The sequence below is a fragment of the Leuciscus leuciscus genome (genome assembly GCF_965113295.1).
Source record: "Leuciscus leuciscus genome assembly, chromosome: 11".
Lineage (NCBI taxonomy): Eukaryota > Metazoa > Chordata > Actinopteri > Cypriniformes > Leuciscidae > Leuciscus > Leuciscus leuciscus.
Window position 1 is genome coordinate 17,319,475 of NC_138735.1, and position 25,490 is coordinate 17,344,964.

Below are 25,490 nucleotides of genomic sequence, written 5' to 3' on the forward strand. Positions count from 1 at the left end.
GTACAGAAAGCTCTCAGATTTTATCAAAAAGATGAACAAAAGTCTTGAACGACATGAGGGGGACGGCATTTTTGGGTGAACTATCCCTTTAATATTTAATGGATTTGAGCTTATATGAACAATGAACAGTATTTTTATTAACTAACATTAATAAAGATGAATAAAAACGGTAACAAATGTATTGCTCATTGTTAGTTAATGCATTAACGTTAACTAATAACACCTAATTGTAAAGTGTTACTATTATGTTATTGTTACTTTTGGGGGGAAAAACAGGTTGATATATCAGCCAGGCCAATTATTCAGACAACATTTGGCTATTTTGTTAACCATGCCTGCTGAGCCTTATTAGAGACTGGCATTGGCATCAACCACTCAAAAAGAAACATGTTGGTCGACCATTAACATCTAAAGCCCAGTAAATCCAGCACTCATACCGTTGGCTAAGACTTTGGGCTTGTTAGCGGAGCAGAAGCAGATGTTGTGGAGAATGAGCAGGATGGTGGGTTTAGTGCTGGAGTGTTTGGACTGGGCCAGTTCGACCAGCAGCTCCAAAGCCCCCCGGAGCCTGAGGATCATCTGCTGTCCGTCCTCCCCGAACGACACGTTCAGCAGCAGCCTGAGCCACAGGGACAGAGGATCCCCTGTCGAAACGCCACCTCGACCACCTGCCTTAGGCATGGGGAGAGACAGGAAGTGCTGCAGGAAGTTACTCTAGGGAAAGAACAAGAAAGAAGCTTCTGTTAACACTTCTCTTTATGAATTTCTCTATGAAACTAAAAAGTGGATTTGCAATCAGAAGTTCTCAACTATATTATTCACTGTATAGACACTCAATGTCTTGTTTAAACAATGAGTTACCTCTACAAAGCCAGTGAGTTACCTTCAGCAGTGCCCCTTTGCAATCCCTTGAGATGGCCAGGTTGGCCAGCAATGAGAAAGCCAGACTGTGGATGCTGCTGTTGTCAGGGGCAACCTGGGAGGCCAGTTTCATCACCCCATGCATCAGTGAATTTGTGACCGCAGTCTTAGGAAGAACGGCCTGAACTGAGCCAGAGCTACAAATGCTGCTGCTACATAAAGCACTGCATGCTGAAAGAGAATGAGGGACAGACAGAGAAAGAGATAACTTGACAATGGAAACATAGTATGTGTACAAAGACTATAACGTATACAAAGAGTTACAAGAAACCAAGTAACTATCTCAGAAAGATTATATAAGAGCGTAAAGGAAACAGAACTGTTGATCAGTGCTTCTCATCAGAAACCATCCTAAACCCTAAAATTAGGCCAAACCCTTACATAACAATAATTTTTTTTAGCTTTAAACACATTGCCACACACACACACACACACACACAAACACACGGTCCCATATTCAGCAAGGATGCATTAATTCAGTCAAAAGTGACAGTAAAGAGTAAAGACTTTTATATTGTTACAAACAATTATATATCTTTTGATCTTTCTATTTAATCAAAGAATCCTGAAAAAAAGTATCACGTTTCCACAAAAATATTAAGCCGCACAACGGTTTTCAACTGTTGATGATAATAAGAAATGTTGATGAACCAAATCCGCATATTAGAATGATTTCTGAAGGATCATGTGACACTGAAAACGGGTAAATTCAGCTTTGCCATCACAGGAATAAATGCTACAGGAAACAGTAATCTGATATAAAACCACACAACCATCTTTACTGCCTCAAAATATCACAGTTGTGTAACAATGAGCTTGGAAACTCAATGGAAACTTCCATTGTATTTTAATTCTAAATATATCTAGATAAAAATGTATTTCTTCCAGGTCTAACAATGATGCATTTAGTAGTCTCAAAACCACTAAATGTCTCACTTCTGGGTAAGTTGACAGACATATTTTTAAGAATAGCATGACTGCGGGTGAATCATTTAACATTATTCTACTGGATTATTGAGAGAACTCAGCAGAACTCAGTTTTGCTTGCAGAATAAATCCAATATCAATCAGCCAGATGAAAGAATGAGGGTTGTGTGTAGCAGGTTAATGAATTATACAATAAAAAGTGACACAGGACAGAGTATGATGGGAAGGAAAATTGCTGGAGGGCTGATTCCATAACTGATGGACCAAGCTCGTGAACTTCAAACATCACCTGCTGTAAGCACAGACCTTGAGAAACACCACACATGAAGCACGCTATTGTAACCTAGTGCTGTTAAACTATAGTGACAGACCAAACACACACACAAATATTGGCCTAAAAACACATGCACACCCACAGACGTTAGACGTATACGTACAAACTGACTATACGCCCATGCATTGCTGGCTCTTCACAGGTGTGAAGCCACATCCTGTGCTGAAGCACAGCTTTCCATGAGATCAGATATGTGACATTGAGCAATCATTGTGTTTAGGTTAACACACTCACGAACAGACACTTTCATGTACAAAAGTAGTCTCTCTCACTCTCACTCTCTCTCACACACACACACACGCACGTGAACACGCTTTCATGTGTAACCATCTTGCTCTCACACACACAATTCAGTTTTTAAAGATTAACGTACAGATTAATTTTTTTAGTGTCTGAAGGATGAATTTCTTCCTGGTTTTCTCTAGATTTTTCCTAATATATATTCTATATTTATAGAAAAGGGAGGTACTACAGCTAACAATCTTGTCTAATATAATCAACAGTGGTTGGTAATCGTCAGACCCTTTTCTTATGAGGTTGTTATAAATAAAAATGCTTCTAACTTAAGGCTAAATTCTCCATGAAATATTAAATGCTATTTTATTTTAATATTATATTTTCATAACTTTCATTAGAGGTAGTGACCATTAATTTCAGATTTTGCTTTTTAAAGAGGTCATGAATGAATGAATGAATGAATGACGCATTTATATAGTGCTTTTCTTATGTACTACTGTACACCCAAAGTGCTTTACAATCATATCAGGGGTCTCTCCTCACCCACCATCAATGTGCAGCATCCAACTGGACAACGGTGCCAGGATGGAGCCGATTGAAAGAATGCCGATTATTAGGACTCCATGATTGATAAGGGCTGAGAGAGGGAATTTGACCAGGACACCAGGGTTACACCCCTACTGCAAAACTCAAGTGTTTTCCACATACCATTCAGATCAGAAACATCTTTTAGCGTTCGGTAAGTGCCTTTTACCAACACAATCCAATCAGAAGTTAACTAATACACCGTTCGACCGGACATAACTGTTTTATATATATATATATATATATATATATTTTTTTTATATATATATATATATATATATATATATTAGGGCTGGGAGAAAAAAAAAAAAAAAATCGATTCACCTAGGTATCGCAATTTATTTTTATTTTAAAATCGATTTTTTTAAATTACAGAATCGATATTAATTCAAATTAAATTGCTTTATTTTTGTCCTTGCTTATAGACGAGGTTGACCGAAGTTGGCCACTTTCGTTCCAACAGAGGATGAAATGTGTCGTTATCTTTGAGTGTTAAGTGACGTAACATCCCTTTCAAGTGGACGCATGGAAGAGACGTGAAGAGACTGAATGCATTGAAAAGCCCTTGCGCTACTCGTATGCTGAGAGAGAGATATGAGATAATAGAGCTGCAACATTCATTTTTAAAAGACTGTGATCTCGATTCAAACACCCACGCAATCTTAATCCATTTCGTCTGTCTATTAAGCCTTTGACAAAATCATATCGCAACATTCAAATCGGTGTTGGCGCTGCCGTTGACCCAGAGAGAGTACTCATGAAACAGCAGTCTTTTCAACCTCATAGTATCATTATTTATGTGATACAATAGTTCAAATCATCATAGAAGTTAAAAGTTAAAAGTTTAAAATATAAACACTGATGTCTACGATAGCGATCAAAGAGTAAATCAGCTTTTGATTTGGCGCTTAAAATAACGCATTGATCGATTACATTGTTTCGCCACAATGGCGAGAAGTGACTGTTAAAAATTGTATTTGTTATTGAATCATTTATTCAAAAGAATGTAGTACTATAATATGATGATTCTGAAATAAGTCAGAAAGATGTGATGAATTGTTTTTGTAAATATGATTCATCTTATACATCATGTACAGTCTGTATAAGTGAATGATTTAACTTTTCACCATGGTCTAGTGTTTAAAAAAAAAAAAAACATTATCGAATCGCAATACTTGTAGAATCGCAATTCTTAAAAGAAATTAAATTAAAAAATTCGCAACACATATCGTATCGGCACCCAAGTATCGTAATAGTATCAAATCGGGAGATAGGTGTATCATCCCAGCCCCATTAAATATAGGTTATATGTGTTTGCGAAACGTGATATCAGGAAGCAACGTAATACGCACATGACGACAGGAAGGTGGCGGCGATGCGCGAATCGAGTTACTCCTCCCACTTCTGCTAGTTTTACTGAGACATCTTATCCCGTGCGAATTGGCCATTAATATTACAGACGTTCTGTGGTAAAATTACATTACTCCATCAACCCTTGTAAAGTTAATCCCGTGTGAATAGGGTTTATGACACAATCCTTTCTGTAGCTGCCGGAATCATATCAGCCTTACATTTGGCACACAATGGCTCCCACTGTACCGGCACATGACTCATGAGAGGGTTACAGTGAGCACAAAGCTTATACATTATCTCAGCACCCTGTCTCTTGACTTTCTAATCCTCTTTCTCTGTCATTCCCCTTTTCTCACTCTTGTTCCTCTCCACCTCTCAGAAGACTGACCAGCTGTGCAGTTAGCAGTGTAGACACAGAGCAGTTCCAGGGCTGAAGTCATGGTGAGGTCGTCCAGCAGTAACCAGGGCCACAGGGCCAACAGCACCGCTGCCAGACGTAGCTCTGTAGCCACAGCCTGTGAGGAGAAAATTATTCATTCATTAATCAACACACTGACATTTGTTGTAATCAGTCAATATTGGATACCTTTGCTGAAAGCTAACACTCACTTAAGTTTAATCTTTAAAATCACTAAAAAGACTGTTAAATGTAATCTAGTAAATCCCAAAATTAATTTTATTTGTAAATGAATTCATATGCTATTACACACAAAAAGTCACGTTTTGGATTTAAGGTGCTGTATGTAACTTTTTCACTCTACTAAAGCATAAAAATACTATAATATGTTTGCAGATATTTAGGAAACATGCTGAGTTCACATACGCGTTTCTCTGAAAAACACTTATTTTTATATTACACACCAGTTATTTTATTTTGACATGTACGTTCCATGTTGGAGTGTCTGTTTTTGTTTCGGTCTGTGTGAACTCGCCCACTGCCAGTTCACCCAACAGTATTTCGACACCCTGGGATGCTAGTTGGCAGGAAACACAGCGTACTGCAGCAAGCAATCAAACTGGGTCAGAGATTGCAGATTCTACCCAACCTAAAAAGCCTCAGTTATCCATCTAAAAATCTCTATAAACGAAAGCACATTAAAACACGGATAAATCAACGGGGAAACAACGATCTCCGATATTTTGAATTTAGACTGTAGTACCCATTTCAACCACTAGCTGTCATTCTTACAGACTGCACCTTTAAGAGTATGATTCGATCTTTATGGCAGTTATTATTATGTTTATATAGTATGTTATATGTTTGACAACAGTTCTTCTAATCAAACTGATGGAGTACGTAGCTTTTCATTTCCTAAACAACCATGTAAGACGTATCATGGCCATATTCTAGGATGACAATGTCAAGATTCATCAGGCTCAAATTGTGAAAGAATGACTGGGAGGGAGCATGAAGAATCATTTTCACCCATGAATTTGCACCTCTGAGTCCAGACCTTAAAATTCAGTGAAAGTCTTTGGGATGTGGTGGAAGAGACTTTACAGAGTGCTTGGCTCTTATTTGTCAATACAAGATCTTGACCCAAAATTGATGCACCTCTTGATGGAAATAATATCACAGCATTTATTACCATCAAGAGGTGCATCAATTTTGGGTCAAGATCTTGTATTGACAATAGACAGACAAGTCCATTGTCAGTCAAGCACTCTGGATGAAATGGAGTTACACACTCAATCAATTAGGGTTAGAAGAACTTTCCAAACTGTGCACTAACAGAGCAATCGCACCAGGGTTTGTTTTAATCAAAACTAACATTAAGTGTGAACACACCCCTCGAGTAAAAAAAAGTTAATTCCAAAAGTAGTAAAATTGTGTTTTTCGAAAGGTTCATTGAAAGGCTGTAAATTAGGCTGCTTAATTGGTTAAACGGTTATCCAACAGTCTCCGGGAGATTGACTTTCCTTTGTACTTCACAGAAATGATCACGACTCATTACACGCACACAAGCATCTTGCTGGGTGTCATGCAGGTTTTCTTGTAAAGACTGCATCTCAGACCTTACAGGAAAATCTGCATGCAAACCCACAGTGTTTCAAACCCACAAGACCCCTTTTGAGAACGTCTGCGCCTCTGCGGATACTGTACGATGAATATAACTGCTTGAATAATAATCACGGGGAACATTATTTGATATGACGTACTTTGCATTCATTATGTTGATACAGGCAATTTCGCAGTATCTCTAGAATCATCTTAAGTTCTTTCATGCTGTTCTCCACCTGCTGACATTGAACAAAGACAGAGCGGTTAGAACAAGAGATCATGCTGATAATGCAAATTTTGATACCATCTTATTTGTAAATGCATACATTTATTTAGCATTTTCCCTGTTAGTATTAATTATAACTGTAACACGTCATAAGTTAATAAATCTTAACCTAAATTGCAGTACACAAATTCACAGAGCACAGTTATTTACTGAAGTTTGGCATGTTCCTGGATCAGCATCTTTTGTTATTTCTAGAAATACATTAAATTCTAAATTCTAAATTTAGACCGCAGTGATTATTTAATAGTCTTGTCGTTCCAGGACCAACAAAGGATGTCAATCCAAGTACGTTCTACTTCAAACACATAGATTAGTTCCCATATTTTCACATTTAAATAATGGTAAGAGGCATGATAGTAATTTTTGTCTGTATTTATACATTAAAAAACCCAAACAAAACAAAATTGCCAAGGTGGTTTAACAACCCTAACATTGTAACAAAGAAAGTATTATTAAAAGTATAATTAAATAATATAAGAATGAAAGAATAATTTGGCATAATTACCATGATTATTTCTTAATTAATAAATAAATAAATAAATAAAAACATGCAAAAACCATGAGTTTTATATCAGATTTTTTAAAAAGACCATCTTGGACATATTTGTCACTGACCCATATATGAATCAAGTTTATATAATGAAGATCACCAATTATCTGCATTATATAAGCAATAATGATTGTTGATGTTATTAATGAAAGTTATTATAAAGTGGAACCATGAGGAAATCAACTGGTTAAATCAACTGAACCAAAGGATTGCTTCAGTTTTGACATTTTTGTCACATCTGTGAGAGCACTGTCTCCCCCTCTACCTCCCTCCTCCCTCTTAACAGGTTTTCAGTGTTTCTGATGTTGAATCTGTCTGTCATGTTGCTGGAACCCTATGTACCTTCCTCCTGTGAGTGCTCTTGCCCGTTTTCACAGACTCCAGGTGAAGCTCTGCGTAAATGTGCTTCATGCGTTCCACACAGCTGTCAATCACCCCAGCTGAAGAGGGAGAAGAGACATGTATCTGTCTATGTACTAATCCATCAGACAGTGACATCATTGATGCATTAAACACAAATATAATGTAACCTGGGACTAAAATGAATGTGTATGCAAGATTTCCTCCTAGTTGAGGTTATAGCAACTGCTATGATTAAGGGGGCCATTTTCTACACTATATAGCACCTTTCCCACCTGAAGTTTACTTTTTATGTTAGGCAAGTAATGCGTAGTAATTCTATTATACATGATAGTTTTCCACCCTCTTTGACTCCTAAAGAATAACACAAGACGTTTATGCTACTGTACCTTTAAGGTTAATATTAATTAATATGTAAATGTAGCAAACATAATTATGCAAATGTTATGACATCAAAACTATGATGATTTCTCTGTTAAACAAAACAGTGTGGTTTAATTTCCATAAATGGTTTGAGTGGAATGGGGAGGGAGCTTTGCGTTGTGAACCCTAGCGTATGCATATAGTTCCTCATTGTGTGTTCCTCATGTGTTGATAACAATGAAATGATCTTTACCTTTACATGCGTAACTCTGAGCACTGGAGCTACAGGCTAGCAGAGACATGAACGTTTTGGCCATCACCTTTTTGAAGGGATCCTGGAACAGAATCTTCTCATAATGCTGTAAATTAAACAATAAATAAATAAAAATAATGAATTTTGGATACTGAAAAAAAGAAAGAAATCATATTCATTATTTAAAAAATTAACAAAGATAACTTAATATAACTAAAAAAATAATTATGTTTATAACATTTAAAAAAGTATCATTTATTCTAATTATCGGGCGACCCGAGTTCAAGTCCCAGCACTGGGACCTTTCCAGATCCCGAATTTTTATTTTATTTTATTTTATATTTTATATCTTTTAATTAAAATAATAATGCTAAATGTTAAAACAATCTTTATTTTTTATTTTCCAGAGGAACTTTGTGTACGAGTTATGTCAGGAATCATCCACAATCTCAAATGAGCAGAGTCAGACTCTATAAATAGTTTTAAATAGTTACTAAATCTAAAACAACTTTTACTATGCATACAAATGCAAATCTGAACAAATTATAAAGAATACATAAATGCTTGCCATCTCCGAGAGTAAGACAGAGAAATATCAGCTCTGATTTCTGAAAGACGCACTGAGACGGCAGCTTGATTTGTGTTCATTCATTTCACACACTCATTATATTGTGTAGAGATGTATATAGCTATAATACATATAAAATAATAATTATATAGCTATAATATCATACTATCCCCCCGCTCACCTGCTATCCAGCAAACATGAGGAGTGAATCATATTTTTTCTATTATTCGGCAGAATTCGTTATTTGTTTCTGTAACTTTTCCGAATTAGGTATGCGGCTTCGGGCACATCCCTAATACATACACACCATTTTCAATCAGAATTGAGAACATAATAAATTTTCCCTCAAAAACATGAAAAACCATAACAAGACATTACAATTGCACTTGTCACATGTTTTATAGTCAGCCAATCATATTTGAGATTGCCCGTTTTGTTAAAGTGCTTGCCAATTTTGTGCGCGGAACTTGTCTATGAACAGCCAACGGAAGTTGTATCTGTGACCATTCACAACCTAAACTAAATCTGTTACCTCTAATAATAGTTCACACATGACCTCTCCAGGCTCAAAAGACAGGACCGCTGTTAGTGAAGAGCTTGGGCCCTTTCTGGTCAGATCCTCAGTGTAGCCTCCTGATCTCCTCTTAGCCTCCTCTGTGAACAACACACACAGAAAGTGCAGGGTCGACGTGTAGAGAGAAGATTCTGCGCCCGATTGGTTCAAACACACTCGGATGGTATCTGTCACGAGAGAGGGCAAAGACTAAACATAAAGAATACTAATATTTAGTTTTCAGAGCTTTTCTCGAACTCAAACTTCGAGACAAGAAGATGCAAAATATACGAAACTTCACAACAAACAATCTTCACCACAAGGGAACATCTGACGTAAAGTCTCTCCAAACTCGCAGGCTTTTAAAAAGGGCTTCCAAAGCCTGGATACCTGCAGGCAAGTCAGCGAGTCTACTGCCCACCCACCTGTTTTAGGATTTTCTACCACATCCATCAGATCTAAAGCAGGCTGATTGTTCTTCCTGTCTCTGTCCCAGTCTGTCATATGCAGCAGGGACACCCATCCACATATACAAGCATAATGAGCTGGCCTCCCACTGCATCTGTCTCCATCTCCTCATCTGTCTCCTTCATTCTCAACATCTATCCAGCACATCCTCTTCCATCTAAACTCCTCAATCTTTCTTTCCCTTCCGTCCCTATGCACTTTCATCAGGCTTGCCACAATTTTTTCTTTGTACTCTTCTGTTTCCTTCTGCCTTCCCTCTCCATTTGCCTGTCTCTACCCTTTGTAACACACTTTGGTGTGTGTATGTGTGTGTCACCTGAAAAGCACTGCCAGTGTTTCCCCAGTGCCACACCGACAGATGGGCCGACCGCAGCTTGGTTCCTGCGCAGCAGAGTAGCCAGGAGCATCAACACATCCGCCCAGGTGTTGAGCACTGCACCCTGGGCCTGCGCATCTAAGGACCAAAACAACCACACACTCATCTAAAAACACTTTTCTTTCATTTGAAGGTCTTGTTTGGAAGGTTTTGGATTCGCTGAGGACGTTTTGTGTTACCCAAGTCAGCGACAGACAGCGTGAGGATGGAAATTAGGTTGTTCAGCAGGGGTTTGAAGAGCTCTCGGTGGAACAGCGCATCCTCACTGTGCATCGCTGCTGACTGCAGGAGCTTACACAAACTTTGCACATAATACAAGCTACTCAGCACCTGAGGGAGAAACAAGGGGGTGATGGGAGGGAAAGATAGAGTCAGTGGTAACGAGTGCCGAGTTACCTGTGAAAAAAAACACACACATGCAGCACTTTGGTTTCACAACCCTAAACGACAACAAATAGCCGACTAATTGGCACTGTGTTGAAGACAAAGTGGAACTGAACCAGAAACCATGATAACCTTGTATTGTACTTGAGGTAGAATAACATTTTTCTAGCATGAGTGTGTGTACTTAAATTAAAAAGGTTATGATGGGCATAAAGGGTTAGTTCACCCAAAACATTTCTGTCATCATTCACCCTTGTTCCAACACCATAAGACTTTGGTTAATCTTCAAAACACAAATTAAGATTTTTTAACGAAACCTGACAGGTTTCTGCCCTTCCATTGAAAGTCAAGGTAATCAAAACTTAGAGGATCTAAAAAGGTAATAAAAGCTCTATGAATAGAACAGTTTAATCTAATTCTTGTGAAGAGATTCAATCACTTTATAAACAGATTTAATTTAGGCTTTTAAGGACATCTTAATTATTGACACGCATACATAGAGCACATCGAATATGGTAAACACAGAAGCTCAAACATTTGTGCTTGATGCATGGGAACAAATGAAGTTTGTTCTAGCACGTGACACGCATGTGTTTGAGTGAATAAAAGCCTAAATTAAATAATCTTTATGACCTTTTAGGAAATGACAGAATTAAGAGTCATTATACCACCCCTTTAAACTAACATCAACAATGTGGTGGTCAGTTATTTTAGCGGTCGTCAGTAGGTTGTTGTTTTGTTTCTTCTGTTTGTAGGGCATCTAGAGGGCAAACTAATCATGGCACGTGTGAGCCTACAGAGATACACGGTTAGAAAAATCTGGCATAATATGCTGATGACATTTTTTTTTTTTTACATCACACACACTGATTTTTACACTAAGCTAGGGTATTTGAACAATGCATTCTTTGTGCTTAAAGGGATAGTTCATCAAAAAAGTAATTTACAATATGTAAAATAAGAATCTGTTGTCCGAAGAGTTTGTATGTGAAGTTTTAGATCACAATACCCCACAGATAATTTAAATTAAAATTGTCCCTTTTTGAGGGTCAGTAAAAACACGTTGTTTCGTGTGTGTTCCTTTAAATGCAAATGAGCTGCTGCTCCCGGCACAGAGGGCGGAGCTTCAAGAGCTTGTGTTTGTGTGTGTTAGCAGCTCCAATTACCTCACGCAGACAAGCACTAAAATGTCAGAAACTGTTCAACCTTTTAGTTTTAAACTGGAGTCGGACAATGATGGAGAGACTCAAGAAGAAGTGACAACATGTAGAATGCAACAGGATGTTTCTGAATGGTTGGTTGATGAATTTATGTTGCTGATGTGGAGTTAACTATCTTCAATTAGCATATTCTGTCATGATAATCTATAAATCACTAGCGTGGGAACTGTTGTAAGATGCCTACAGAGTGACATGCTATTGCATTTGTGTTACGTAGTGTATTGCATGTGAAAAGACGGATGCGACAGCTTGAGCAGACTCACAAATGTGCTCTACTACAACAACTCTTCCTCTTCTCAACATGCGTGTTCCCGAGGGTATGGTTTATGTAAATTTTAGGGAGGAATGTTGTGTAGTCCCTACCAGCCGTTTGTTGTAGTCCTTAAAAAATTATTTCTTTAAAAGCAAGTATCTTCCTTTGCTTTGAACTTTGAGTGTTGTAACTTTGCAGATGTTGTTTATGCAACAGAAAAAACTGAAAAGTGAAATCATAATCAACCACCCCTTTAAGCATTTAAGTAAGTTAAGCTAGCTTTTATAAGTTAGTTAAGATATATCCCAGTTCTAGTTTAAATGAGTTTAAAGACATTTTTATTAGTCATAACTTCTGAAGAAAAATATCCCAGACACTGAACAAAGATTAAACTTTCTTGTGTGCATGTGTGGAGTTCAGATATACTATAAAATTTACTATACTTAGAAATATACTTTGCTGTTCACATACACTAAGAGTTTGCATCAAAATCTGTTGCTTTGTTTAGCAGTTAATGTGTAGATTTTTGAAGGGGAAGGGATTTATTCATGGTAAAATGTGTGAGATACCACTAAAGACCAATTCACACTGCGCCAACTGAGGCAGATTACAGCACGTCACTTCTCAGACATTCTAATTCCGATTCAACATGTTCAATCGGCGTAAACAAGCTCCCACAGACGGCAACAGACTCCGAGTGCCTGTTGCCATCTGTTGGGGCGATGTGAATTGACCTTAACAGTACTACATTGTTAATTAAAAGTATTAATCAAATTATCAAAAATAAAAAACCATGCATGTTGTGGAGGATGTATAGAAGTTTGTGAATGTGTTTGTGTTCCAATTTTGTGAAAATGTTCCTAGCTTTCAGTGGCGTTCTGCAGGCGCACATTCCCTTATGACAGATTGGTGTTTAAGTGGAGGTAGAAAATCCCATAATGCACCTGGTTCCTAGCATCTTCCATAGCAGCTGGCAGAAGAGGTGTCCTTAACTCACTGACACATTGAGATATGGTCGCCGCATCCACCACACTAAAACAGACAGCACAAAACCAACAGGAAGTCATGCAGCTGAGCTCACAGGGTTTTTTCCCAGTCTAAATAGATGAATACATATAGAAACAAACAAACAAACAAACAAATAAATAAATACATGGAACCTAACTAAAAACATGTTCTGTGTCCTTTTTTTTACATTTTACATGGGTCTTTCTCTTAGCCACCACAATTTGGCATTTAGTAGGAGTGGGCAGAAGGCAGGCAGGATGTGGTTGTGTTAAAGTGTTGTTAGGTAAACCATGAGAATAAAGTAAATGTGTGAAAATGGGGTAAGAGGTGAGCACAGTTTTAGTAGTTAATAGTTTTACTTAAGGACAATAACCCTGGTGCACGGGTCTGCATTATGTCATACATGTGCAATGCGTGTCTGTGATTAACTGCTAATATTAACTTTTTTTTTGGTAAACATTTATATTAGTGAAAATAAAGTCACAAATTTTACTGTGTTCTGTAGAGCTGCTTTTAATCATTTTCCTGTCTATTACTGTAAAGCTGCTTTGAAACAATGCATATATAAATAAAGGTGACTTGACTAATGAAGCGTCAGTATGATGAATACAATATATAAATAATGGTAGAATTCTGCACAATATCTGTTTGTCCTCACAGGTCTCTCTAACCTGGCCATGCTCTGAAGTATTTGGTTGTGCTTGAGGGCAGAGAGACTAAACTCAGGAAGCACAGCCAGCAGGTTGTCCAAAAGACCACACACAGATAGCAACAGGTGAGGGGTTACTATAGCAACAGGTTCGGTCCTTCCCCCTGGGTGGGACTCTTGAGTGAGGGCGGAGTCTGAGCTGTCCGTGTCACTCTGGCCTACCACACAAAGAATTAACAGCAGAAAGACTCAAATCACTAAAGACTGAAAGAAACATTCCTCTCAAGACTAAACTGTCAGTAAAAATCTCCCCTCCCCCCTAAAAAAAAGTCATACCCTGAGCAGTGAGTCTGTTAACTGGAGTGTCCTGGATTCCAGCAACACCTGAAGTCGGAACTGGAGAATGTGTCCCACTAGAGCTTCCTGATGGAATCTGAAGAACACAAACCGGCATGATAACAATTTGAAAACAGTTGCATATTTAATATAATATGATATAATATAGTATAGTGATAAGGATATTAAATTATATCATATTATATAGTTATATATAAAAAAGACTAATAATAACTATATTATTTTACATTACATTATAACACAATATCTTAAATTAAATACACTACTGCTCATTTTGGGTAGGTACAATTAAAAAAATATTTTTGAGAGAAGTCTCTTATGATCACAAAGGCAGCATTTATTTATTCAAAAATGAAAATAGTAATATTCTGAAATATTATTACAATTTAACATAATTATTATATTTGAAAATCATATTTAGTTTTATATTTTAAAAGGCAATTTATTACTGTGATGGCAAAGCTGGATTTACAGCATCATTACTCCAGTCTTCAGTGTCATATGATCCTTCAAAAAACATTCGAATATGCTGATTTGCTGCTCAAGAAACAGTTCTTATTATCAATTTTGAAAAACAGTTGTGCAGCTTAATATTTTGTGTAACCTATTTTTTTTTTAATTCAGGATACTTTGATGAATAGAAAGTACAACAAAACCGCATTTATTTGAGAAAGAAATCTTATTAAGATAATGAATATCTTTCATTGTTGACATTAACTGTTGACTGTTGACATTAAATGTGTCCTTGTGAATAAAAGTATTCATTTCTTTCAAAAAGGAAATCTTACTGACCCCAAACTCAGTAGTGTATAATTTATGGACATTAAATCAGCCATCCTGTCATCCTGTTCAGGATATTCACAAAAAAAAAAAAAAAAAAAACATTGGTCAACCACAAATGAAATGGCCTACTAACCAGGGTACTGGAGGTGGACATGGATCCTGAGCCTTGAGTTTGGTTTAGAGGAGCAAGCATCTCTCTCCAGTGCTTTAGAGAATCATTCAGATCTGTCTCTACACGAACAGAAAGAAACACAGACTGCTTCATTTACAAATAAAACAGTCATATTTACAACTAAATTATATGCACTGGAATAATTGCCGCTAACAGCGTACTAAAATTAACATTTTGTTATAACAAGAATGATAAATAGAAACACCATCATCTAAAATATGCGGCACACCTGCCATGATCTCTAGTACTGAACAGTATTAATAATGTGTGTAAGCATATGGATGCCAAAGAGTCAGACATCCACTAATAGCTGGCAGTGCTCTGGGTGCATGGACCACGTACCCTGGGTGACATTGGCTGGCGGAGGAGGGGGGCTGAGGGTGAAGGCATGTCTGCCCATGTAACAGCTCTTCACCATCTGGCCCACGCTTTCAAAAAACTGGCAGTGGTACAACAGAGCCTGCAGGGCAGGAAGCCCAACCAGACACAGTCCTGAATCCTCATCATGCACGCATGGGCTCTGGGAGACACAAGAAAGGGACACAAGATAAAATGTTAAGAAAAGGGGGAAATTTAATACTGAGGAAACCAGAAATCACCATAGACAGATTTGTTATGTCTACAGAGCTTTTAAGACCGGCTGTGATATTGATATTCAGTTCTTAAAGTTTATTCTCATGTAAACATACCTGCCAGGCACACTCTTTGGCCTCTTCTGCATTAGCAGGCATTGGCATCACAAGGAGGTTTTGCAAAATAAACGCTGCCTATAGGGAAGGGAAACATAAAAGTCAGAAACACTGCCATCTTCTTGCAAATGAATGGAAATGCATGCTGGTTGAATTCTCAGTGGAATCGCAGAAAGCAAGCAAATTCCTTCAAAAGAGAGAAATGCAAACACATTCCTTTTAAACTGTGACTGAGGAATACTTAAGATTCTTTTCTGTGTAGTGCCACCGTGTATATATTGGTTTAACCTCTTTTTTTCCCTCTTCCTGGTTAAATACACCTAGTTCGAAACCTGTACTACTAATAAAACATTCAAAAATCGATCACAGATCAGAAATAACATGACTTCCGGACCCTTTCTGACTTGCGACTAAGTCTAATCATCATTGCAACTTATTCTAACCGAGAACCGCCCACTTATACAGGAAGTGGCCGTCTGATTGATTTGTAAAGCTAGTAAGCGCACTTTATTACACGGCTCTCTGAAATGCTTGATTCTGATTGGTCAGGCGTGACATTCCCCAATAACTGGGTATCTGCAAGGTGTGGCCAGCAGGGCGGGAGCCGAGAGCCGTGGGAACAGAGCGAGGCCAGTGGTGTGATTTCTAATGAGCGTCCTCGAGTGTCTCACGGAGGAGCTCCGGATGAATAAAAGGAGGAGTGAAGACAGTGAAGGACGAGAGAGGACCAGGCCTGGACTATTTTACATAGTGTTTTGTTTATGTTTGTGCGGTAGTCGTTTGTGAGGGGTGTAACATTTCCGTAGAATTTTGTTGAACGTTCGCAGGTTCCCAGCTCGTTCTTCCCTAAGCTTGAACTCATATTATAATGAGGGGGTCCTCAAAATCTATGGTAACATCCTAAACCAGTAGTCCACAACTGGTTTAAACATGGGACCCACATTCTCCCATGGTCATTAGGCCACAACCCAATTTCTTAGAAAATTGACCAAATTCCTATAAAAAAAAATGTGACCCACAAGTTGAGAACCACTTATACAGGAAGTGGCCGATGAACGGGAAGTGGCCCAAAAACGGCAGATGCTTTAAATGAAAATGCAAATTCACTCTTTGACAGATGGCCCTTATCCAGCAGTAAAAATTTTACTGTTACCCCTGTTAACAAAGCAGACCTGCTCTTATAAACACTACTTTATTAGGCATTATACGGATAAGATCAAAACTTTCCTCACTGAAATGCAAAGAGTTTGCAGGTATGACAAACACCATAAAGTAAACATTGTCTAATACATCCAAAAATTAGAGGCCGGCGCTTCTTTCATGTCTCTCGTATCGCACCACAGATGTGCTCTCTCTCGTTTCATTTCAACGTATCTGGTTCCATCTTGCACCTCAGTTATCGAGTATCGACTGTATTTACTGTAAAATGAAACCAAAGGACTTCTGTATTGATAGTAGGCCAATGGTAATATTGTTGAAGCGATCTTCTTGTGATTGTTTCGCACACTGTAAAATCTTAACGGTTTGTTATCTTATAATCCATTAAAACAGTTTCTTCTCAAATCAATATTTCATGTCCCTGTCATTATTTACATGGTGAAAAGCTATATAATAAGTGACATGACTGTACAATACCCCTTAAATGTCCATTTTGTTTGAACTTGTTCATTCATCTAGGCTCAAATCTGCTTGATAAGAAATGGTTTTCTTCGAGGATTTGCATTTAATGAGGCGAGCTAATAAAATATTTCAACTCAAATCAATATTTCATGTCTACTTACTCACTTATGAGGCAAGTAGCTGTGTGTGTAATAAGCGAGATAATGTACATCCAGTTGGTTGTTATAGAAAATGAAACCCTGACATGGTGATCAGGACCCTATGTGACCTAGGGCGGGTTTCTCTGGAATAAATTGTACCACAAAGAAAAATTAGCCTGTCAGTTTTGAACTGGTGATTTCAACAAGCACTCTCGATTTTTTGAGTCCAATATGCATCAGATGGCCAGTGAGCGGTCAGAGTGCTGGTCCCTAGACCCTCAGTCTGAGGCAGTCTGGGTAAAAATTCAGGTTTTTGTGTTGTGTTCAAGCTGAAGCTGGATGGACTCACCTCTCGGCGCACCATACTGCACTCCTGTCTCTCCAGCAGGATGTTGAGTACCGTGGCCCACAGGCCGCCTGAAATGTTCTGGCAACTCTCTGACAGCGCCACACACCCTCTCTCCAGCGAACTCAGAGCCGCACCCACAGCCAGGCTGGCACAGCGCACCTAGAGCCAGACAAACACACACTCGTGCTCAGACCCTGCACATGTGCTTGGCAGTGCTAACTGCCATGGGCTCTTTGGCATGTAGCACTGGCACAAATTTGTGTTTATCATGCCCATTATTTTCAGTGCTCAGCATCTGCTGATCTGAGGGAGGCCTGGACATGCACAGGTACTTGGGAAAACCATCCAAAATAGAAGGCCAAGGCACACAAATTGCTAGATAAGGTTATCATCATTACAGACACATATTTAGTAATTTTACATAGACTATGATTGCATTCAGCGCCAATGTACGGTGAATGTACATATTTTAACACAACTCAAGTTCAAGAAAAAAAAAAAATTAAGTTTAAGAAAATCTGTGGGTAGCTGATTCAACTTTCATGTATTTCATGTCCATGGACATAAGAATGACAAAAGCACATAAAATTACTACAACTAAAATGAAAAATGAAAATATAAAACTAAGCTAATTCAAAATGTTAATAAATAGAAAGAAATACAAAATAATACAAAAAAGTTAACTTCCCCATTAGTTCATTTTAAATGGTCCCAGGGTGTAAAAAATAAATAAAAATAAAATAATCAATGTCTCTCAATTAACATGTATACAGGAAAGCTGCATTCATAATGAGAATAAAATAATTAGCAAAAACTGTTTAAAACTGTTTTAGATTAAACTTAGCATGTCACAACACAGGAGATGTAAACTTCCAAAAAGTATTTCATGTCAACTATTCAAAACAATACTTCATGTTGTATAGTCCCAATGTTTATTTTAGACGTGAAGGTCTCACCTCAGGGTCTCGGTCCACCCACAGGGGAATTAACCAGGCCAAGCCAAGCTGGGCTGCACTCTGCTCATTAGAACTTTGCTCACGCCCCAAAGACCACAAAGATATCCAGTCCTTAAACAACACACAAAGCGTGGAGCGTAAAACTGCTGTACTAATGTAACCGATAGTATATTGGTAGTATAATGATCAAACTTAGTATTAAAGGGATAGTTCACCCAAAAATTCTGTCATCATTTACTCCCTCTCATGTTGTTCCAAATCGGTATGCGTTTCTTTCTTCTGATGAACATAAAAGAAGAAATATTTAGAAGAATTTGGTTACCAACATTCTTCATAATATCTTCTTTTATGTTCATCAGAAGAAAGAAACTCGTGCCGATTTGGAACAACATGAGAGGGAGTAAATGATGACAGAATTTTCATTTTTGGGTGAACTATCCCTTTAAACAGGTTTCTAGTTATAAACCAATATAATCGACCAATATCATGTTCACTAAATTGATTAGAAGAAGTGTTAGCACCCCCTTGTGTCAGTTTCAAAGCCTTCTGATATAATTTTCATTTGCAAAGGCGTTTCTGACCTCGTTTTTGGTTTCTTTCATCATCTCATGTGACAGGTGAAGCAGGCAGATAACAGCATTTTTTGTCACTCCTTTGCCCATGAAGGACATTGAGTTTCCTCCCAAATCAACATAGAATGAAGAGATGACCTGGGAAGAGCAGTCAAACACGATCATAATTAGCTGTCTGGGAGACGAATAGGTCATTTGTGTTTCAATTACATATTTTCATTTGCTATTTTTTTTGACCAACCCACCTAGATGTCAAGGTATATTCAAGTATGCCAAACTGTTGCAGGACCCCATTGACTTCCATAGTATTTTTTTTCCAACTATGGAAGTCAGTGGGGTCCATCAACTGTCTGGTCACCGACATTCTTAAAAATATCTTCCTTTGTGTTCAGCAGAAGAAAGTAATTCATACAGGTTTGAAACAACTTGAGGGTGAGTAAATAATGACAATTTTAATTTTTAAGTGAACTATTTCCTTAAGTTAAGAGTTTAATTAGGTTATAGAGCAATATTGATGCAAAAATATGAGATACAGCTGAGACTCGGCTGATTTGTATGAAGTGATTCATGCTCAAGTGTTTGGGAACATCTTGTACCCTGCGTTTGAGTGTGTTTAATGTGTTCTGTCTGGGTGAGAGAAACAGGAAGCGTGCATATAATCTACGCAAAATATATTCTAGTGTGTAACCGAGGCACTTGAGAACATGTGTGCATGCATACTTCCAAGAGGCCACTGAGGTATTTGAGGCAGAGTGTGTTTGGCTCCATGCTGGGTGCGTGTGTGCTCCAGCCGGGCAGGGCGGTCACATGGGCCATGGTCCTGAGCGTGCGCTCAAGAGAGGGCAGGCCGTAGAAGCATGGAGCGTCGGACAAGCGCAGGCACTGTAGCAGGCGCAGAGACAGCTCAGAAGCAAACAGTCCGGACAGAACCCCACACACCCTTAAAAGTAGATGAAAAATGCAAAGTGAAGAACAGAGTATCATAGTACAACCCCAAATCAAGAAAAGTTGGGACATTTTGTAAAATGCAATTAAAATAAAAAATCTGTAATTTGTTCATTCTCTTTCAACTTTATTTGACTGACAAAAGTGCAAAGATTTTCAGTGTTTCCACTGAACAACTAAATTGTATTTTGTAAATATAAACAAATTTTGATTTTGATAGCGGCTACACACTCCAAAAAAGTTTTTTCGGTTGTGGCTTGATTCCGGTGTGCTGTGGCTTGATTCCGGTGTGCTGTGGCTTGATTCCGGTGTGCTGTGTGCTGTGGCTTGATTCTGTTGTGTTGCGAGTGCGACATGATCATTTGTGTTGTGGTTTGTTTCGTTGTGTTGTGGCTTGATTCCGCTATGTTGTTAACTTGCGTTTGCTGTATCAGTTTTGTTGTGATGTGCACTAATGGGACACCGTAAGCACTATATGCACTACCGTTCATAAGTTTATCAATACGATTTTTTTTTTTTTTATGTAACAAGGATGCATTATATTGACCAAAAATGACAGTAAAGACATTTATAATGTTACAAAAGACTTCTATTTTTTTTTAAATGCTGTTTTCAACATTTATAATATATGTAGCTTATGTATCAGTGCCGGTAACCAAAAAGTTGCCGATTTGAAATGCCCTGATAGTGTTTTAATTTTAATTATCCATTAAAATGTTGTTTTTTTAGTTAATTAAAATAATTGATGCTTTCTATTCTTTTTGCAACACCAGACCACTCCTTTCATGTTTAAACCTAAAGTATACTTTATTTTTTTGCAAAGAAACATATTCATGCCATTTTAAATTACGTTTCTTGTATTATGAAGAATTACAAACTAAAACGATCATAACATACGAGGACCAAAACAAGCACCCTGAACAAACGATACATGTTAGATTGCTGCTCATAAACTGAAAATGCATGCAGGGAAATGTCTTAGTAGATCAGATTTGCATTACAGGGCCTTGATACATCAACAACTAACAGTGGGAGTTTCCAATTTACGGATCCTTATGGAGTTTTCAGAAGAGTTATTCCGTAAATAACAAGATTAAATCAAAAGCGTCATTAGATTTCTATTTCCCCCCAGATGGCAGGTAGAAGCAGAAGTCTCCTAATTAGGATAGCAAAACATTTTATGCATGTACAGGAGAGAGAAAAGGAAGAGTGTTTTAGGAATAACAAATCTGCCTTGTCGGTCTAAATGGTTTCAATGAGTGTGTTTTGGGGAGTAAACAGATGTGACAGAGTGTTTTAGCACCCTCACTAACCACAGGTGCATGTTAAACTCAATAGCTGCTACGGCTCTTGAATACATTTGAAGATTTAATTAAAATGCACAGCAGCCTGCAAACCAATCATCTTGATAGAAAAAAAAAAGACCAGTGATCTTTTATCAGAAAGTGATATCTTGATTTGACTTAATAAAAACATTTTTAGAAGCTTCCTGGGGCCATGGCTTATATTACTGTTTTTTTTACTGAGCAGAAGAGACTTCTTTAAACAATAAAAATTCTTACCGATCCCTATTTTTTGATTGGTAGTGTATTAAGGCCTAACAGTCAAGGGAGATACTGAAGAACTTTAATTCCTAAAGCCATCAAACAGGAATTAGGTCCAAGACAGTACTCAGGTGCCACAGTGTGTGTGGGTTTGTTCTATAGATAGAGCGGTCTGATGGTTGACTCCATGTGTTAAAGAATATGAGTGAGTCAGTAAGTGTGGGTCTGTTGTTAAATGAGCCAAGTGAGTCATTTGGTGTGTGTGAGAGTGTGACTCATTCAGTGTCTGTGAGTCACGTGTTACCCACCACTGTGTGTGTGTGTGTGTGTGTGTTACCTGTCAGGAGTGTGTGTCATTCGAAGCAGCAGAGTGTTGAAGAGGCCTGTCAGTTCTCTCTGTAGCCGGTGACTGAGGTGGGCCTGAAGCTTGTCCGCTTCCCCCTGTGACTGGATCTGTGTGTGGGTCTGCAGTTCAGCACTCAGCAACAAGTTCAGCAGGGTGTGTGACTCCTACACACACACACGAATACACAGCTACTTAACAATGTGATCTGTCAATTACTGTCATCTTATACCTCCTGATTCAGCTGAACACAATTTGATGACCCCATCCTTATCCTCCACAGGAACGACTAATAAAAATAGCAGCTTTATTACAAATTCCTCATTCAGCAACACTAGAAATCTTAATCCTGCATATAATTTACCTACAAATTCACACAGCAGGGACAAAAGTAGATTTTATACATTCTGAAGAAAATGTGTGTGGAGTTCCCCATGTTAAAGCCACTGTCATAATATTTGTGTGGTTGCTGTGCTAGGGTGTTCTGTGTGATTTTTAGGGTGTTCTGGCTAGTTGCTTGTAAGGGTGCAACGGGTCGCAGTTGATCTGTGATCCGTACGGACCAGGCCCCTCGGTTCATCACGCATGTGATTCGCAGATTAATTGCTAAGTTTAACCATCATCGAGTGAAAGTTTATCATTTGCACGTCTTTTCTTGACAATTTTGACATTTAAGCGATTTTAAACCATTCAAGCGCAAGAGGTGAAAGAGAACTCAATTGTGCGCTGTTATCTGAGCGTGCAGCTGCACACACCCAATGCACGCACACACAGAAGCCTTCAGATTGATTCAAATTGATTCCTCTTTCACATCTTCTTGCGCTTGAACAGACACATACACACAAAATTATGGTAAAATACCCGTCTCTGCAAGTATTCTCATAAACACTGTCGTTATGTCTTAAGGGAACAGCTGAGAAAGAAATCGAATGTGTATCATTACATTGGATCCGTTCATTGGGGCTTAAAGTGACAGCAACCTATACACACCTGCTGCCAAGTCATTAAAGGGTTAGTTCACCCAAAAATATTTCTTCTTTCAGCCAAACACAATCTGAGTTATATTTAAAAAATATCCTGGCTCTTCCAAGCTTTGCAATGGGAGTGAATAGTAACTGAAATTTTGAAGCCCAATCCATCTTAAAAGTAATCCATATGGCTCCAGAGGGTTGATAAAAGCCTTCTGAAGTGAAGCAGTGTGTTTTTTTTTAAAGAAAAATATCCATATTTATAAACTAGAATCACTGGCTTCAGTTAACGTCTGTACAAGAATAGAGTTTCGGCAGAAGAGTAACCTCTGACCTGACACATGACATATTGACGAACACGGAAGCGCAGAGGATAGAGCAAAACAAAACACCGGCCACAAATTAGAAGTCTAAAACGAGAATATTTTAAGAGAAATGTTGGAGGAGCTTGAGTTTGTTGCCTAGTCCTATTTTTTGGAACCGCGATAGGCGTCTACCCTCACCTAAGCTTACAATACTCCTACATCATACATCATGTGGCGGGACTATACGGAACTCGATTTAGGAAGAAAATTATTATCATTTATAAACGTAATTTTTTTTTAAATTTTTTTTTATATGTTTCATATACACTAGGGGTGACCCCGAATAGTCGAAGATTCGATGCTTCGATAGGAGGAGCCTGATTCGACTACCGATCTCACGGTCGAATCTTCGCAGAGGTGTTATGAAACGAGGATCATGCCACTTTGGCTATATGAGGGCGCTCAATGTCTGATTTCACATAGAACTAGCTTTTATGTCAATACGTTAATATTCAGCCTATTATGATAATGCTGTAGGCCTATATAAAAATGTGGAAAGAAAGAAGCTTTTAATAAATATTTTTTAACGTGCGTGAATAAATCCAAACACCCCGTGACAGATTTAAGTTTCACTTTCAATCCGTGACCGACAGAGGAGCGTCTTCGCGGCAAGGATTTAAATCTTTAACAATGTCTGGGATAAGAAAATCTAAAGTGTGGATGTACACCATCAGAAAGGATATTCTCCAAGGCTGGATTTAGCATCAGGAAAACCATGATCGCACTTCTGCCGGCCAACGTTAACATGTTTCACGCATAGACTGGGTTTCACGTTAGAATGTATTTTATCCGCGCGCACAATTTGAAAAGACTCCAACGGACAGACAGAGTGAAAGACTGGATTTGTTCTCTCGATCAGGTATCGGGTACAAGTGATTTCAAAACTTTTCAGCCGGTTCTAATTTTATTTTTGGATGCTGTGAACATTTTTAGCTAAAAAGACTGCCTCTCCAGTTTAGCATTTATTGTTGTTTCTGCAGTTAAAAAGACAAAGTTGAAAATTCTGGCTACTATCGTTATTTTAATAATTTCTTTATTTTTATTGATCTGTCAGGGTTATCTAATCTAACTATTTGTGGCTTGTGTTTTGAATATATGTTCCCCTGCACTTTAGGCATTTTGCACACATTTGCTCCTCATCCTGTGACTTGATTCTGATTTATTTCGTTTTGTATCTTTATTTATTAGAAAGGTATATTCTGTTCTAATTTAATTTAGTAAATTAATTGTTTATTTTTTCGGTGCATCGATGTTGTGCTGTAGGCTGGCCTGCTCCCACAGGTAATTTAGCCGATTTAATTTGATTTGCATGTGAAATGCAAATCTGCAGTGTGGCCTTTCTGGAGTTATTTATGTTATTTCTTAGTTTTATTGATCAAAAATGTTTTTATACATTTTCTTCTATATCTTTGTGTGATTTTCTGTCCATCGCTGCTTTGAAACGTTAAAGCCCCGCCCCCAGCCCCACCCCCATACACATGATTCGACTATTAGTCGACTATAGGCAAGACATGACGATTCTGATTCGACTATGAAAATCCATAGTCGGGGACAGCCCTAATATACACCTAGGATGGCTGAGTAAATTATGAGATCATTTGAATTTTTTGGGTGAACTAACCATTTAAATGTTAATAAAACAACTAAAGACATTTTAACAAAGATTAATCTATATTTAATTTATACAGTGAACTCTATATTACATTTAATGATTACATTTCTGTACCTGAATACTACTGTTAGACCTTACTTAATTTGTAACTTTGTTATATTGCATTTATCTGTGGTTGTAATTTGTGGGCTTTTTTTTTTTTTTTTGAAAAATTGTCTGATCCGTGATAAAAAAAAAAACGTGCTATGATCTGAACCGTAAGTTTAGTGATCCGTTGCACCACTAGTTGCTAGGGCCACTAGGAGATCGCTAGGATGTTCAGAATGGTTGTTAGGCAGGTAAAAAAAAAAGTGTAATGTGTGTGGCGGGTGTTCTGATTGGTAGTCTTGGTGGTTACTCAGGAATAGTTGGGAAGTTGCTGTTGG

General features: G+C 38.0%; 1 protein-coding gene across 2 annotated transcripts in view; it reads right to left on the reverse strand.

Annotated features, from left to right (window-relative positions):
* rttn (rotatin) overlaps positions 1-25,490 on the reverse strand; it is a 54,570-nt gene that overhangs the window by 2,950 nt on the left and 26,130 nt on the right. The window contains exons 27-46 of one of the 2 annotated variants that reach the window (XM_082183528.1): positions 22,115-22,287; positions 20,009-20,228; positions 19,298-19,426; positions 18,717-18,827; positions 17,761-17,919; positions 15,652-15,729; positions 15,305-15,482; positions 14,924-15,021; positions 13,987-14,083; positions 13,673-13,868; positions 12,938-13,025; positions 10,316-10,466; positions 10,077-10,214; positions 9,272-9,480; positions 8,172-8,277; positions 7,538-7,635; positions 6,518-6,595; positions 4,746-4,872; positions 884-1,092; positions 438-714 (exon numbers count right to left, since the gene is read on the reverse strand). In XM_082183528.1, the coding sequence (XP_082039654.1) occupies positions 438-714; positions 884-1,092; positions 4,746-4,872; positions 6,518-6,595; positions 7,538-7,635; positions 8,172-8,277; positions 9,272-9,480; positions 10,077-10,214; positions 10,316-10,466; positions 12,938-13,025; positions 13,673-13,868; positions 13,987-14,083; positions 14,924-15,021; positions 15,305-15,482; positions 15,652-15,729; positions 17,761-17,919; positions 18,717-18,827; positions 19,298-19,426; positions 20,009-20,228; positions 22,115-22,287 (2,920 nt within the window). Of the gene's footprint in view, positions 1-437; positions 715-883; positions 1,093-4,745; positions 4,873-6,517; positions 6,599-7,537; positions 7,636-8,171; positions 8,278-9,271; positions 9,481-10,076; positions 10,215-10,315; positions 10,467-12,937; positions 13,026-13,672; positions 13,869-13,986; positions 14,084-14,923; positions 15,022-15,304; positions 15,483-15,651; positions 15,730-17,760; positions 17,920-18,716; positions 18,828-19,297; positions 19,427-20,008; positions 20,229-22,114; positions 22,288-25,490 lie in introns of both variants that reach the window. The other variant, XM_082183527.1, reaches the window with a different exon arrangement.